This window comes from Podarcis vaucheri (genome assembly GCF_965113315.1).
Source record: "Podarcis vaucheri genome assembly, chromosome: 4".
Lineage (NCBI taxonomy): Eukaryota > Metazoa > Chordata > Lepidosauria > Squamata > Lacertidae > Podarcis > Podarcis vaucheri.
Genome location: NC_138762.1, coordinates 28,415,852 through 28,433,250, shown reverse-complemented (window position 1 = coordinate 28,433,250; position 17,399 = coordinate 28,415,852). Strand labels below are relative to the sequence as shown.

Sequence of the window (17,399 nt, the reverse complement as noted above, 5' to 3'; positions counted from 1 at the left end):
TAGCGACTGTGGAAACCAAGTGGGAGAGACGGCCTATTGCATAACGCCAGGAGCGCTAAGATCTCTCGGTCGTCCTCGCGCAGCCTTTGGACTCTCGTTGCCCCAAGCCAGCCAAGCCCAGACTTTACCAAAGCCGCGCGGCCGCCTCCACAGACCGGGCATGCGCGGAACAAGACCCGGGCGCGAGGCGGGCTCCTGCGGATTCGAGTGACACGTCGCCCGGCCAATCGCCGCTGTCCTTGCGTGAGGGCTTCTCTCTCAAGCACTGGGAACCTATAAACAGGGCCTCGCGTGAGCCGGGCGAGGAGCGCACGGGGAGCCAAGGGCAGGTAGCGCTTATCTCCCTAATGGAGAGGCGGCGCTCTCCTGCAACAGGCCATGGAGGCGTAGTAGGAGCTGGGGAAGCGGGAGAGGTGGGGCTGCGTGCGGCCGGAGGTAAGCGAATGGCGAGTAGGGCGGCGCTGGAGCGCAATTTGCGCGCGCCCGCGCCTGCGCGAGCGCCGCCGTCATTCACTGGTGCTGCGTGCGCGCGCGTTATCGGGAGCAGAGGGGCAAACGCGTGCACAATAACTCCGGGTTATGGGGAGAAATTTGGGCAGCTGCTTGCCTGCGCCACATTGTTTGCTTTCAAATACCGCCGTGCTTTTTTTCTTCACAAAATGTTTAGGGGTGTGTGTCCCCCTGCGTCCCCCGGGAAAAAACCACTGCAAAAATACCTGAGCATCTTCTTACTTGCACAGAGCGCGCGGCTGTTCGTTCGTTTGCATGGCAGCCGAAGTCGAGCCACTTTGCAATACTGTATAAACTAGGCTGCAGGTGACAAGATGCTTGGGGGGGGGAATAAAATAACATTCCGCCCCACTTAGAACTGACTGGAGGGGAGGGGAAAACAAATAGGCACAAGTTTCTGGCAATCTGACTCGCAGGGGGTGACTTGCAAGGTTGCTGCAGGTGAACGGGTACCGCTCTGCAGTTTGATGACCTGTGGCTCAAAAAGGCAGGCATTTGAGGTTTTTCGAGCCGCCAAGCAGACAGTTGCGCAAAGGTTAAATAACTGACGAGTGCGATTTTTGTTTTGGTGGGTTTTGTTTGCAGTGTCATGTGAGAGATACGCATGACCTTAAGAACCAGTTGAGCTTTACTTCACCTTCCTTGTTTTCCTGGATGAAGTCCGAATGAAGCTGACCAAGCTTTGTTTATTTAAAACAGTGATAGTCATTCTTTTTTAAAAATGCATATTCCCAGGTTTGTTTTCCAGAAAGGAGTTGCAGTGGCAATTGTCACAGCCATGCCCCTTCTAAGGTTGTACAAGATTCTAAGATTACACATTAATCTTATAGTAGTTATTGTATTCCTAATTATTATTATTATGGTATTCCTATACAATAATAATAATAATTAGGGACATGTTGCAACAATCAATGCAGATGTGCAGGTGTTGCCTTTTAACTAGTTCTACCATAGTCGGCCAATAAAGCGAGATGAGCGCTGCAAACCCAGAGTTGGCCACGACTGGACCTAATGGTCAGGGGTCCCTTTACCTTTACCATAGTCTGTGTACATATGTGGGCAAATGATTTGGAGTGGTCCAGTATCTTTCAGAGTGACTTGTGTTTCCCTAGAAGTTCCAATGTACATAACAGAAGTTGCACACCATTCTTTTGAAACTGAAGCACCTAGTGTTTTCAGTGTTCCTAAATGCTTAGCTTTGGAGCATACTGTGGCTTAAAAGCTCCCCTTTCTAGCTGACTGGGTGACTCTGAGACACTTGAGACAGAAAAAGTAACATAATAATAATAATAATAATAATAATAATAATAATAATTTATTATTTATACCCCGCCCATCTGGCTGGGCTTCCCCAGCCACTCTGGGCGGCTTCCAAAAGAATATTAAAATACTATAATACATCAAACATTAAAAGCTTCCTGAAACAGGGCTGCCTTCAGATGTCTTCTAAAAGCCTGGTAGTTGTTGTTCTCTTTGACATCTGGTGGGAGGGTGTTCCACAGGGAAGGCGCCACTACCGAGAAGGCCCTCTGCCTGGTTCCCTGTAACTTGGCTTCTCGCAGTGAGGGAACCGCCAGAAGGCCCTCGGTGCTGGACCTCAGTGTCCGGGTAGAACGATGGGGGTGGAGACGCTCCTTCAGATATACTGGACCAAGGCAGTATATCTGAAGGACAAACATGTCTTTGAGTGTGGACCAGTACAGTACTGATAAGCAGTTCTGGGCCTTAGACTGTAAGAACCTGTGCTTTTCCCAATGGAGTATAATCTTGGTATTAGCATAATTCCTGCCTTGGAATAAACTTTTTGGAAAATGCATCATTGGCGTGTATCCTAAAGTTTTGTCTTTGTACAATGCATGTTAAATTGTGGTGTCTCTCAGGCCAATCCAGAGGAATAAGAAACTAGAGCTTGCATCCTGGGAGGAAAAAACATACACATTTGCTGCTGGACGGCTGCCTTCTATGAGAAGTACTGGCATTGTGTTTGGCCCAACACTTTATTTTTCTGAAAGACCCTCTCAAGAGTAGAATGTGTGTGCACACACGTACACACCAATAACTGCTGCTATAAATATGAACGAGGAGCTGGGCTTTTGTGCCCTCAAACAAGTCTCTAGCCCACACCAAATTCACTGGGAAGCTGTGATAGATAACAAAAAACCTTCAATCAATCTTTATTACAGTTAAAGACCAGACAGGGTAACTCTCCCTGGGGTGACAGTTGCTGTATGAGTTCACCACTGCCTTATAATTCATTGTCTTTTAACTGTCCTGCAAGCAAATCAGGATGAATGCTGAATAAACAGGCCATCTGGAAAAGGCCATAATTTTTCATAAAAGGCATACATGCTGAAACACAACTTTTAAAGATTCGGGAGCCCTGTCCCCTCTTTTAACCAGGTCACTCAACCAGTACTGCAGTTGTTATTAAAGTGCTTTATTTCTAGGGGGGAAAGGTGCTGATACTCTGGGCGGTTGCCCTGGATGGAAAACTTCCTTGGGAGTCAGGAAAAACAAATACATGTAAAACAGTTGTATGTTTTACTGGAACGTCATTAAAATATTGGTATGTAGTTATTACATTATGCGTGATAATTAAAGGACTTGTTGCAACTCTGTACCTTGTTCTGTACTCTTAATACCTGACTGTGCATGCCTATTATCGCCACAGGGTCATACCATCCACGATTCTGCCGGGACGTGGGCTCACGCCTCCTTCCCCAAGCCCAGGAAGCATTTTCCCAGCTTAGGGAAGGAGGCGCGGTGCTCTGACGGGGTCCAAGAGGCCTCCTGCCTCCTCTTGCGAAAAAGGTGGCAATACTGTGTACCGTTGTGTACTGCCAGGAAAAAAAAAACATTGGTTGCATTGTCTAATTATGTTTCTCAAGACAGAAAAACAGAAACCAAAATTGCAAAGCAGGAAAATTGATAAAATGACGCAGTAGGTTGTTGGCAGGGTTCTGTTTTGAGAGACAATGGAGTGCACCTCCAGGGGTGAAGTCAAACTGTTGCATTTGCTGCACCAAAGTGACCTCCCTGAGGCACAAGCCTGGGCATTGTGTATGGAGGTCCTGTGCTGCCCAGATGACAAGACCCTCCTCTCGGCCTCACTGATATGGCCCAAAGAAAAGCAGTTTGGCCCCAGTTTGGCTGCAGGAGTTGCAAGAAGGAGGCGTACAAGGCCATCCAACCATCTTAGGGACTCCTTTTCTTTTCCCGAAGTTACCGCACAAGACAGTGAAAGTTTAGGGCCAGAGTTTTCCTTATCCTAGCTAGGGTACCTTCCCAGGTTGATGAGCCCCATCTGCCCCCTCACTTCCCCCTACAGCATGAGCAGAAACCACCTACCTTCTTGACTGTTCGACTCACTATTACTCTTGTGTGCTCAATCCGCTGGAGCCTGTCTTCACATGCAGTGGAAGTCCATAACTCACCGAGGGTTTGAAAGCCATCAGCTGCCCTCATCTGGATTAGCCGGCCAGTCGGAGCCATTTCCTGGGGAGCGACCCTTATTGCACGCTGACAACTTCTGGAAGCCACAGGTGAGAGCTGAGTTCAGGGTGGGGACCAAAGGTGATAAACTACCTCAGAAGGAGCATGATGTGTCTGCCACCAGAGGTACTACATTCCGTATACCCCAAACCCAGTAGACGTTATTAAAAAAATATAACTCCCTTGTGCTAAACTCATTTGAAAACCCCATCTTAGCAGTGTAGGTTAGAGCAAATGTGAGTCAGAGCATGTTAAATGGCTCTTTCATAATTTAACAAGGAATTACAGAGGATCCACCCCTTCTGGTAACAGCGCACCAAACCATCAGGGTTGCAGTGTTTTTTATTGCTTGACTCATCACCTGTTGTGGGACTGCAGGTGTGCAGGTACCTTCCCAGTTTGATGAGCCAGTTTGATGTCCTTTCCAGAAGACTAATACATTCTTTTCTTTCTGAAACAGAATTAAAACTCAGATTCAAGCATGAAGAAATTTATGGTAGTGGAACCTGTGGTTGCCTTGTTCATGTTTTTATATTCCATGCCGTTGATGCAGCAGTATGTGTATCGGAAGCTCTGGGAGGAGACCACCAATTCCACCTTCGATAATGACAATGCTTCTCATTGCCATGTGAACCAAAGCGATCCAACTTTCTTGAAGCAAAAGGTAAGCTCAGAGTTCTCCTCGGGTGCATACCAGGCATAGTGGACAGCACAAGTGGACAGCACAAGTCTACTGATTTCTATCCAGAAAGCTCCTACTCTCATTTTCTTGGGAGTAATCTTCGCGGAACTCAATGGGTTTGGTGTAAACATCTGAGTTTACACTGGGTAAACTCTGAGTAAACATCTGTAGGATTGGACTGCTAGTCTCTGTGAGAGATTTATGCTCTTAAGTTCCACAAATCTTAATGAAAAATTCAAAATGCATATGTTTGGGTTGTGCCCACTGGGAGAGAGCGTTGCAAAGAAAACGTCACTTGAGCCAAGGATACACAAGACCCTCTGTTGAGTTAAATGACACAGTCAATGAATTGTCAGCTGCTAGAATAGTCAGAGCTGGGAGGACCAGGTGCAAAAAAGGACGTGGCTCTGGCGGCTTTAAGAGGGTGTTTCAGTAGGCTCACCAACTGAACTTTGTGTGGACTCTCCAAATGTAGTCCCTTTTGTCAGAGCTTTTCAAGAATGGTTGCTGATGGTGCACCAGCCTAAGCTGGACAAAAGCACCCCTGGCCACAGTACTCTTTGGACATCTTCATCCAGGAGTACTGCCAGACCGCAACCTGATTTCTCAGGAGGAGGGCTACCCCATCCAAGGCGGGCTGAACTTTAAAAACAGAGAAGTTGTGTATCTCCAACTCACTGATTGCCTTAGGAACTTGAAAATGGTCAGTGTTGGTCACTGGTTTTAGGCATGGTTCAAGATCAAGGATTTTAAAGGAGCATTTTTAAGAAGGCTTCCTAGCATATGCACTCAAATATCTTTTGAACTGTGTTAGAACTGGATTCATCTTTAATTACAAAGAAGCTCAGAATTCATTAGACCAGACTGTGGTGCTTCCTGGTGGCTGGCCTGCTTGAACAAATATCTTTATAGCTAAAGTGGGGGATCTTACACTGATACAGTGGTGCCTTGGTTCTCGAACTTAATCCATTCCAGGAGTCTGTTCGAAAACCAGGGTGCAGCTTCCAGTTGGCTGCAGGAGCTTCCTGCACTCAATCGGGAACCGTATCGGACATTCGGCTTCCAAAAAACGTTCACAAACTAGTACACTCACTTCTGGATTTGTGGCGTTCGAGAGCCGATTTGTTCTACAGCTAAGGTACCACTGTACACTGTTTAGTATGCAATGCAGGCATGTTGCTTGCTAGACTGGTTGCAGATTGTGGAAAATGCTTTCATTAATAATAGGGTTTACCAGCAGTGCTCCCTTCCTTGCATCTTGTTTTGCCTCACAATGCTCTATCCCTTAATTTAATCTATATATAAGTTGAGGACTCCTCCCTGTTTAAGTTTTTGTTGTAAGTTCTATTTATTTGCTTCACAAACTGTGGCCTAAACGTATCTTCAGATTTTAGACTTGTGGGCCAAATCTTCAGCTAGCGTCACAGTGTAATACTTCATTGGCTTTGCTGAAACTAAGCCGCTTTTAATCCAGGTGCTTCTCAATTACTTTCTTGTGCAACTGACTTAAGTAGTGGAGTGTTGTGTTTAATTTATATACAGTGTATGTTTTGGTAACTCTCCCTCATTATCTGGAGTGATCAGCATGTACCTCATGTGAAAAACATGGCTGTGTGCAGCCCAAGCTGACGTGGCAGAGTCCTATCGACTTCTTTATATAAGTGCATTCAAGGCTCATGGTTTTTTCCTCTGGATTGCACACAACGTCAAGCACTAGGGTCATCTTGTACCAGCTGGGATTCTTGCAACATTTGCTTAGTGTTGGGCCTTCTGCCTCTCCTCCCCGCTACTCCATCTAGACAGAGCCTTGCCATGTTATCGTCTTGCCCAGAGGAAGTTAAAGGTCCTTTTGTGTTAAGAAAGTCTTCAAACAGACAAACAACAACACGATCATAGGAAACAACAGTCCTGCGGCTTCGGGTGGGGCCCCCCTGTTGAGTCTGCTGAGTGAGGGGGAGCTGGACATCTGCCCCAAGGCCCTACTCTGTCTCTCAGAACAGACACATCAAGCGTATCTTCAGTTGGCAAGTGTTTTTCTGCCACTCTCAAGGAGAGAGAATCGTTTACAGAAGGGCCGAAAGGTCACAAAATGCAAGAGGCATAGTCTGCAACATTTCTGCGCAAAGTTCAAGTGTGTGCGAGATAACCTCTGTGCTTTCTTTGCTTGTCAGTGCTTTCTCTGTGAGCTTGATACATTTGAGCTTTGCACAGAAATGTAATGGGAACCTTGCATTTTGTGGCATTTCAACCCGGTGATTTATAATTCTTCTCCCGTCTGTAAATAGATACACAGATACAGGTACAGCTCCGACTGGCATTTCACGCACAGGGTGATGTAAAATCCAGTCCACAAAATCTTATGCTGCTGTAAATGTGTTGAAATCATATCCACACCATTTAAAGCACACACACCTTCCACCAAAGAATCCTGGGAACTGTAGCTTGTTAAGGGTCCTGGGAATTGTAGCTCTGCGAGGGTGAACTACAGTTCCCATGATTCTTCTGGGAAAACCTTGTGTTTGAAATGTATGGTGTGAATGTGACCTAAAACGGTACTTCAGGGCTCTTTTGTGTCTGTGGTTGCTTGGGCTGATCAAAATTTGGCCTTCCCTCTGCACACTTTCTCCTACATGCATGCATATTGAGGTATGCAAGAGGGAAAGACGATGATGTTTTAAATAATAATTTATGTACTGCTCATATACAAAAATGGCTTGTAAGTGGTTTGCAACTATAAAACCAATTATAAAATCCATACATAATTAAAATACACTAACAATTCCACCGTAGTATTAAAACATCTTTAATTAAAATATGCCACAAGCCAGTTATAATAAATCATAATACTGTAATAAATTTTTATTTATACCCCACCCTTCCCAGTTTAAAAACTGGGCTCAGGGCGGCTAACAGCAAATATGAAGAATTGATTAAAATGTGACTTAAAAACAGCATAAAACAGCATAGAATACAACATAAAATGCAGTATCAATATCAATAAAATCCAAAAATTATGGGGTCCTTTTTGGAAAGAAAATAAAGTTAGAAAGCATGACAATTGAAACAACTGAAAAAAACAGTAGGATCAAGTTTAAGTTCAGGTGTGTCTTCAAGAGCCAGTGGAATGCCAATACTGATGGCACCTTGGTATTTCAGCAGGGAGGGCACTCCACGACACACTGGTTCCACGCTTGCCTCCAAGCATGGAACCATTGCCTCCAATGCAGGTTTGCATTTACGGATTTACAATCCGCTCCTTTATATTAAATCTGTTTATTTTCTTCTTTCAGGAAGTCCAAGAAAAGATGTCTATTTTTATCTTGAAAACAGACCTGTGTGCAGGTGCCCTCAGCATTTTGGTAGCCTTTGTCGTCGTAGCAAATGGAGAACGCTGGGGCCGCAAAGTATCGCTGGTTCTTCCTATGGTGGGCTGTCTCGTGAGCAGCATCTTCCTCTGTGCTATATCCTATTTCTCGCTGCCCCTCTCTCTCCTTTTCATTTCGGCCTTCGTTACTGGGCTGTTTGGAAGCATAGCAACCTTCCTTGGCGGTGCCTTTGCCTTCATCGCTGACCTTTGCGAGAATGAGAAGCAGAATACCATCCGAATAGCAGTGATCGACTTCATCCTTGGAGTGTTCTCTGGATTGGGAGGACTGTCTTCAGGCTACATTTTAAAAGCTTTGGGCTTTACCTGGACATACGTGATGATGTCACTGCTTCAGGTGGTCAACATTTTGTACGTTATGTGTTTTTTGGATGACACAGTCCGGGTATCTGAAGTTGAGCCAAAGTCTCTGAAAGAAAAGCTCAAGGAAACCTTTTCTGGAGTTTATGACTTATTTCGGAATTCTTCCTGTAGGAAGCGGACTCTGATCACATTGCTGCTTTGTACATTCATGACTTACTTGTTCACAATGATCGGCGCACTTTCTCTTTACACCATCTATGAGCTGAACGCCCCGCTCTGCTGGAATGCCATCTACATAGGATACGGCTCGGCTGCATCTACTGCTGTCTCTCTGATTGGCTTTTTAGGAATCCTTGTCCTTGTCAAGTACCTAAAGGACTTTTACCTTGTTTACCTCGGGATCTTCTCTTACGTAGGAGGAGCCCTCATGACTGCCTTTGCCACCACTACGTTGCTGATGTTTTTAGGTGAGTTCAGTACCAGACCGGTGAAAATTCAGAACTTTTGGTAAGAATGCTGGTTATGTAGACGTTTTGAAAACAAGTGGTGCTCACAACCATGAAGAATAATTTCTGGACTACATTATTTTCAAGAATATATGCAATTTTATAGACATTCCTTGGTTTGAGAACTGCACCACAAAATTCAGAAAAGTATGAATTTTGAAATACGTTTGCATTTCGGTTTGCATATTGTTTCAGGTTAGGTTCACATTAAACTTTACCAAACCATTGAAAGCCCATTGAAATAGACTTGAGTAACTTAAATGCATCTATTTTAGTGGATCTTCTCAGAGTATGACTTAGTTGGAGACAACCCTATATGACTATCAAAATATCTTGGCTGTTTCCTTTTGCTTTGTTGTATTTTACAGTACAGCTTCATCTATTTCAGTCTCCTATTCATAATATTGCTGGCTTGTGTGTTTTACAGTGAGAGTGCCTTCCCTGCTACTTGCTATGCCCATTCCAGTCCTTCGATCCATGTTGTCCAAATTAGTTCTTCCTAATGAACAAGGTGAGTTGAAGTTGCGAAAGGATAGTTCGCGGTTGTCATGTCATAAATTACAAAGGGAGTTAGGAGGTGTTGGGTGGATTTGTCAGTTTTATTTTACATTGTTATTTATTATTTGGGGCTTTAAAAAAATAAAAAAGGTTAACCCTATTAATAAGTTGCATGAATAGTTTAAGTAACACTCTGGAATGCCACCCTGGAATCTTCTGAGAAAAGGCGGTTGAGAAATGTTTCAAATAAATGGAGAAAAGCACAAGTGTTTTATTTTAATTTTTGCTGTTTTCTTGTTTTGACAGGAGCTATATTTGCTTGCATCGCCTGCTTAGAGGTCGTGATGGGGACTCTTGGACTTGTCACGTTCAATAGTCTTTATGCTGCCACTGTGGGCTGGTTTCCAGGCTTCTGCTTCCTCTTCTCAGCTGGCCTTTGCATAATTCCGCTGATCACACTGAGGTTGTATACATATTACTCCTCTGGCTAGTGCCAAAAGCAAAGCTATTTATTACATTGCACTTATAGCCCACCTTTTCCTCTAAGGAACTCCAGGTGGTCTACGTGGTTCTCCCCCTCCCTCTTTCAGTAACCTTGCGAGGTAGGTTTAGAGTTAGAGACAGCGACTGGCCCAACATGACCGAGAGAGATGCATATGAAACAAGTGCTCCTCTGTTGAGCTACCACCCGTCCACCGGTGCATCCTTAGGTACATTATAAAAATTTCCAGCATCACTACCTCGTATATTATCAAGTATTGAGATCTGGTAACAGTATTTTTTCTTTATTTTTTTTCATTCTCACTGACTTTTTTCCTTTCTTTTTTCTCTCACTCTTATCCTTTTATGAATGAAATTATTGTAATGAAATATCAATTAAAGAATTAAGTACAGTGGTACCTTGGCTCTCGAACTTAATCTGTTCCGGGAGTCCCGGAACCGTTCAAAAACCAAGGCGCGGCTTCCGATTGGCTGCTGGAGCTTCCAGCACTCAAGCAGAAGCCGCGTCGGGCGTTTGGCTTCCGAGAAAAGTTCGCAAACCGGAACACTGACTTCCGGGTTTGCAGCATTCGGGAGCCGATTTGTTCGACAACTAAGCCGTTCAAGAACCAAGGTACCAGTGTATTGAGTACTGTAAAGTACTGGTAAAGTATTTAGGTGCTGTTTGACTAGCCTTTAAACAGTTGGCCCATTGAAATGAACATGACTAAGTGACACTCATCCATTTCAATAGGTCCACTCTCACTAGTTGAATGTCACCCTTTGACTTGAACAAAGGAGACCAACCAACACATTTTTTTCTCTGTACAAGACTTTTCCCGGTCAAAACTTCATTCCAGGGTGTTTGTGAGGGTTAAAAGGGAATAATCCCATCTGAGCTACTTGGAAGATGGGCTGAGTACAAATGTAATAATAGATCAGTAAAAGAATGGTCAGGAAGGGGTGTATCGCTGACAAAAGTCTACCCGTCAGGACAAGAGTATTTGCTGGAAATTAGTGAAAAAGAATGCGAAACTCAGGCTAAATATTTCCTGCTATGCTGATTTCCCAACAGTGCCTTGACTTTGCCACATACCTAAAGTGTTAGGGTGGACACAGACATAACATTTAAAATAGTGGTTACAGTGCGTCCTTCTCCCTGCAGTATGGAACTTGCCTTAAACATGTATACAGTGGTATCTTGGTTTTCGAACGGAATGCAATCCGGGAGTCTATCCGACTCCCGGAACCATTTGGAAACCAAAGCATGGCTTCCCATTGGCTGCAGGAGCTTCTTGCAGCCCATCGGAAGCCATGCTGGATGTTCGGCTTCCGAAAACGGTTCGAAAACCGGAATGCTTACTTCCGAGTTTCGATTGTTTGGGAGCCGATTTGTTCGGGAGCCAAGGCGTTCGGCTTCCAAGGTACGACTGTACCAGCAAGTAAAATGCTGGTTCAGCTGTCCATCCTTTGCTTTCCTTTGTGTTTCACATTCTAGAGATTGGCAAAGGGGATGTGCATAGGTAAATGCCATGGATTTTCACCAATGGGAATTCTCCTTGGCCAGCTTTTCCCCAGCTCAGACTGAACCATGCTGAAAATTTGCAGAAGTGTTGTTCTTCTACACACATCCTGGGATAAAGGAGAAGCTATTTTGGGCTGGCAAGGTTGCTTCCAAACTGCTTTAGCTGCTCTTAGAATGCTCCACCTGCCTTTGCTCTTAATCTTAAAGCTGGCATGACAGGTGTTTCCTTCAAAAGGTTAAGAAGACTCTCCATTTCAGGTTGCATACAGGGAGGTATTGTCACAACCTTACTGAATACGCCACATGGACCTTTTTCATTGCAGTGTATGACAGCTTTATGATTTCTGTACATTTTCAGTTGACTTAGTACAGTGTGTTCCGTATCTCCTCTTTAAAACGTCTTATCTCTTTCTCCCAGCTGGTTTCTGTATGCCACTTGGCATGAATATCACTTTGCACTACTTATAAATGAAGACGACTCCCTTGGGGAGAATGCTGACAGCTGAACAGAGAATTTGTCTAAAGGCTAGCCCTCCTCTCCTGTTCTTCTATCATGGCCATACCTGTTGACTCTTATTGGCACAGCTAAAGAAGGATCTGATGTGTCCGTTCTTAGATCTCTACAAGAAATGACCATCCCAGGTTTGCTGCTGTCCTTGATGGTACATAGGATGCTGCGCAAAGCGGCAGCAGGGAAGAGAGTCATGAATGGTGCTTTCAGTCTGTTGCTATGCTGGGGTGGGATTCAATCACAAACTGGCAAATTTGCAATGACAGTTGATTGGGAGGTTTTGCGCAACAAACCTGCTTTCTCAAAACATCAGGCTTTTTTGCAGTAAGGAAAGTGATGGGGAAATGGACTGGAAAGGATAGGGTTGCTGGATACAACGTCTTCTAGCATCTCCACGAACAAATCAGGGTGAATGCTCACTAAATAGCCAATGTAGCAAACAGATCAGGAATGAATGCTCAGTAAACAGATTGTCTGGAAGCACCCAAAGCACTGCCTTGGTTGAGCTGTTTAAAAGGCAATAGGCCATTGACCGGTGCTGAAACAGGAGTGATGTCAGAACTGGGATCAGGCCCTTGATGTCTTGGTGCACCTGCGCATAGCTGTTAAAGTTTCAGTGCAATCAGTAGCAGATAGTGTTGGTGCTGCTGCTCACCTGAACTCAGGTTGGTTGTCGCTCCTGCTTACTGGAAAGGGCAAGGCATCACCGTGTTTCGACACATTTCTGTTCTCTCATCATTTTGAAATGCCCTGGCCTTTGAGTTTCGGAATTCTGTGACTCCTGTATTAACCAGACTTTCTTGTGTACACCAGTAAGTCTGCGATGCATACCTGCTTGCAGGAAGTGGATAGATGGGCAGCAGCAACGCTACTTCCTCAGCAAGGAAATGATGCACTTATTTTGCATGCAGTGCAATCTTAGGTGTGGCTATTGAGAAATAAGCCCATTGGGTTCAGTAGAACTTACCTACAGGGTTGAACTATTATACACTCGCAGCTTGGTTTTCGAACAGAATGCATTCCGGAAGCCCGTTCGATTTCCAAAACATTTGGAAACCAAGGCGTGGCTTCCAATTGGATTGTGCAGGCGCACCGGAAACAATAGCAGAAGCCGCATCAGATGTTCGGCTTCCAAAAAAAGTTCAAAAACCGGAACACTCACTTCTGGGTTTCGATCGTTCGGGAGCCAAAACGTACAAGTACCAAGGCGTTTGAAAACCAAGGTACGACTGTATATTGATATGTAAATTGAATTATCTACTCTTGCAACAGGAAGGTCGTGTTTGTGTTGCAGAGGGAGTTAAGAATCACAGGGTGGCTTAAGTGCTGTCAACAAACCCTGTTTGAGCAATTGCCTGGGTAAGCTGTGGAGGTCCCACATAGCTTCCCCGATTTTTGTGTGACCACATCTGCAAGCAAGCCCTGTGGCCAGACAAGCTTAAGAAAATGCAGAAACTGAGCCAATTATTTTAAAAATAATTCTGAACAAACCTGATTCTTCTTTACACAGAGGACAGGCAGGTGCCTTGAATGCAGACAGTCTATAACAATGATTGGCAATCTTTGCTTGGAAACTAAGGTAACTTAAGGAACATAATGGAAAAAAGGCTCCCATCTCCTGTTCCACCTCTGTAGCCACCTGACCCTAACCCTAACCCCCTGAAAAAAGCCACTCTGAAAGGTTACGTCTCCCTCCCGAATCATGTAGGATGGGATTCTAAGGGCTATTGGGAGAGCTGGAGAATCAGTTGGAATTGGGCTTGGATCCTAAGTTAAAGAAGTTTATGGAAAGAAAGGTTCCATTCTGTTCTTCCACCCAACAGCTCCCCACACCCTGTCCCCGTTGTTCCGAAAGGGCCGCCAAACCTCTGCAGAGGCTTTCACAATGGCAGAGGAGAGGAGAGGAGGGGGCAGCCAATTCCACGAACTTCCATAAGTTAACCTACTTTATGATGCATACAATTGTATAAAATGCCACTGTGATTTATCTTGCACTATTTTCCTTAAATTGTTCTACTGGGCCTAAGAATGGGCGAGTCTTTCAATTTCAACATCAGTTTGCAAATTCTTTCATTTTAAAAAAAGGTCAGCGTTTTAGTACAAATTTCTCCTACACGTGCATTGTTGTACGCAATGTTTTTGCAAGTAGTATCCACTAATATAATGCATTTTTATGCACACTTTACCTAATTTGTATGAATTGCTTGATTAGAGACCTGCATTGCAAAATTCAAAGAAGTCTGAATTTAACAAGATGACTGTATTTGGTTCATATATTTTCAGGAGTTAGGAAGATTCGCCTTTAAATGTGAACCAAATCCCTCATTAGCTTGGCCTACCAATGCACTTAGGTATACAAAAGTGAGGATTAATCAGCAATGTTTACTGCATGCTGTGTCCCCCCCCCAACAGCACTTTCTGCAGCGGATAAAAGATTTGTTGTAAACAGAACAAAAAAGACCCTAATGTAATTGTATATTTTGTTTAAGGATTGACTTGTTAAATTATTAGGTAGCGTTTCAATTGGTTCGTTTGATAGGGTCGGTTCACATGAAAACGAAGAGCAAGACCTTGCATGCAGTTCAGGATAAGCATGTTGAACCTGTGAAGCATGCAAAATGTAGCTGCCTGCAGGGTAGACACTACGTAATGTTTTGGGCTGCATTTCAACACAGGATTAGGTGTGCTTAAAGCTCTTTTGAAATAACTGGATTTAAAGCTCCTATCCTGAGCACAAGTGGGCTACCTATCTGGGTCTCACATGGCCCTTCCTCAATGTGGAACCCCAGAGTCTGCCATACCTGCCACCACCACCACCATTGGGGGGGGGCAGCAGGCAGGCATTCCTGCTTGTGTGTGGCTCAGGCATAGTGTGCCACAGATATAGAGTGGTGCTTTGGAACTCTATTCTTGGCCCACACTCTGTGGTTTGGTTGCGTGTGTAGGAATGCTGGCCATTTTTCAAACCTCTGGTAGTGCCGATTGCACTCTCCAGTGATGGCCGGGGTGGTTCTGCCAGTGAAATAGTTACAACACAGAGAAAGGCAGGAGCAGAACAGGCTGGTTGGCTAGATGGGGGGGGGGAATGGGGAGGTGGAAGTCTGTGCGCATGCCACCCGCCAAGTAAGGGGAACTTTGCAAGTGAAGGAATATGTGTTTCTGTGAGTGAGAGGATGAATGATGGTTGAATGAAGAGAAAGGAAGAGAGAGAGAGAGAGAAGTGCTGCCTCCACACTTTTGGACCACATTCCAATGGTGGACAGTTTCCCCCTAAGCGGAGATGGCCCTAAACCCCCCAAAAACTTTCTCATCTTCTTGCTGGAAAAAAAGCCTTGTCAATAATGTTTTCAAAATCAATAAGCTTAATTTTGTCTCTCCTTGAGCCCTTTAACATTTTTCTCCCATCTGGTCTGGAGAATCTTCCTCATTTCTTTTTACAACTCTTTTGAGCTCCTGTGATGGAACCAGAGCTGTGCATCTAATTAGTTCACAGTTAATGTGCTGTAAAGTGTAATTTTGCACTTTTCATCTTCGGAGTGCTTGGCAAATATGTAAGTCATTAATCTTCTCGATGCTGCTCTGAGGCAGGTACTCTTTGCCAACTTCACCTTCCACCTCTGAGTGGGCAACCTTTTAATATCGAACTTGTCTTAGGGCCACAGAGCAAATTAATATTAGGGATTGAGATGATAAAACTGCTTCTGCCACTTGGGTTTATATGCTGTATAATGACAGTATGTATAGAGAATGCCATTCAATGGCATCTCTCCCCCCCCCCCCCAACATAAAATATGTTGTTAGCAACACCTGGTGAGTTTTTCATATCGCTAACATTTAGGATGTTATTTCCCCTCTTGCCATATATTGCTTTGCGGTATCATGAAGCGCTGAGGTGCTTTCATGCTGATGGTTTTATGAGAGTTCCTTAGTGACTTCTAATGCTCCCTCTCAGTCTCTGTGATCCACACACCCCTCTCCCCCATAGATCAAATTAGATGTCCATGGGAAAATTGTGATATGTCTCTGAAAGGGTTTTTAATGAGCCCTGACTGCCGTCAGGAGTGAGGAAACAGCGGGTGGTGGGGGTGGGGGGCAGCACTTCTCTTTCCTGCAGTTTGCCCACTCAGAATTTATTTCCCCCAGTTGCTTATCTCCCTGTGAGGGAAAAATATCAGGGGACTCATCCATTCAGGTGGTTTATACAATGTGTGCTGTTGGAATGATGTTTTATGTTCTTTGGGGGGGGTTGTGTCCATGATATTGCTGTACTTTATTTTAATGTACTAACATTCATTAATTTGGGGAACCGTTGGGTTGAAAGCTTGACTATAAATCCAATTAGTAATAATAACATCTTTTCCTACGCTCTCCCTTCACTCAGACTGCAGCCTTTCCTAGCAAATTCCATTTTTTAAGTCAGAGACTGATTGATGTTATCTCCTATGTAATGTCTGCCACACCCCGCCACACCCTGATCGTGAAGGTTGCAGATTGTTTGGAGTCATAATTGACTACACTGTAAATAGCATTTTTGGGCTTTGGAAGCATGGGGAATGAGCAGCGGACTGGGCACACTTTCCTCAGCCCAATGTACCCAATTGCCCCCTCTTCCACATCTCTTGTGGCCCACTTGGTCTGAGTTGAAACAAACAAACAAAATCCTTCCAGTAGCACCTTAGAGACCAACTAAGTTTGTTATTGGGATGAGCTTTGGTGTGCATGCACACTTCTTCAGATGCACACGAAAGCTCATACCAATAACAAACTTATTTGGTCTCTAAGGTGCTACTGGAAGGATTTTTGTTTATTTGTTTAGACTATGGCAGACCAACACAGCTACCTACCTGTAACTTGGTCTGAGTTGTTGGACCACCTTGCTTTAGGGTAACCTTTAGATTGCCCTTTTACTTTGCCCACTTGGGTGTCCTGTAGATGTTTTAGACTACAACTCTTCATCCTCAGCTCCAGCACATGTGGAGAGCAGGTTGGCGAAAGCTGCCACAGACAGCTATGGAACAAAAGGAAGGACTGTATTTTCTTCGAACCATCAGCAGCAGCAGCAAGACTGCAAGCTTGCTGGAGAGATATTGCACTGAAGCTGACTGTTGTGGCTGAAGACAGGCTCTGTAATAACTTCTGGCACTAATTACTCAGGACAAAGTTGCTTTCTCAAAGTTAATAGGTGCTTGGGTGGAAATGGTAATAGCAATTCACTGACCAGAGAACTTTCACTTTCCTCCTTTTGTGAGAGGTTGTCTTATAGCAAAAGCCGCCCTCCACCCAAGGAGTCTGGGCCTGGAGTTGGCTTCACATTAACTCAAAGTGAAAGTTCACGAGAAGTTCTGTTATCTTGATCTGATAGCACACAAGAGTGAACAAGAAAGTATTTTATCTGAAATGGCCTTCTCCAAGATGGTGCCCCCAGGTGCTTTGTATTCCAGCTCCCACCATCCCTGACCACTAGCCATGCTGGCTGAGGCTGATGGGAGTTGTCGCTTGAAACATCT

General features: G+C 44.5%; 1 protein-coding gene across 4 annotated transcripts; it reads left to right on the top strand.

Moving 5' to 3' along the window:
* The first annotated feature begins 268 nt into the window (after positions 1 to 268).
* SLC46A3 (solute carrier family 46 member 3) lies at positions 269 to 16,422 on the top strand. 4 transcript variants are annotated; one of them, XM_082221276.1, is made up of 7 exons: positions 269 to 435; positions 3,910 to 4,052; positions 4,463 to 4,666; positions 7,975 to 8,839; positions 9,306 to 9,389; positions 9,683 to 9,839; positions 11,800 to 16,422. In XM_082221276.1, exons 3-7 carry the CDS (start codon positions 4,484 to 4,486, stop codon positions 11,885 to 11,887), a joined length of 1,377 nt encoding a protein of 458 aa, XP_082077402.1. In that variant the 5' UTR covers positions 269 to 435; positions 3,910 to 4,052; positions 4,463 to 4,483; the 3' UTR covers positions 11,888 to 16,422. The 4 variants fall into 4 exon arrangements, with proteins under 4 accessions (XP_082077402.1, XP_082077401.1, XP_082077399.1 ...); XM_082221275.1 differs by having other exon boundaries at positions 3,839 to 4,052; XM_082221273.1 differs by lacking the exon at positions 269 to 435 and having other exon boundaries at positions 2,191 to 4,052.
* Positions 16,423 to 17,399: the final 977 nt, after the last annotated feature.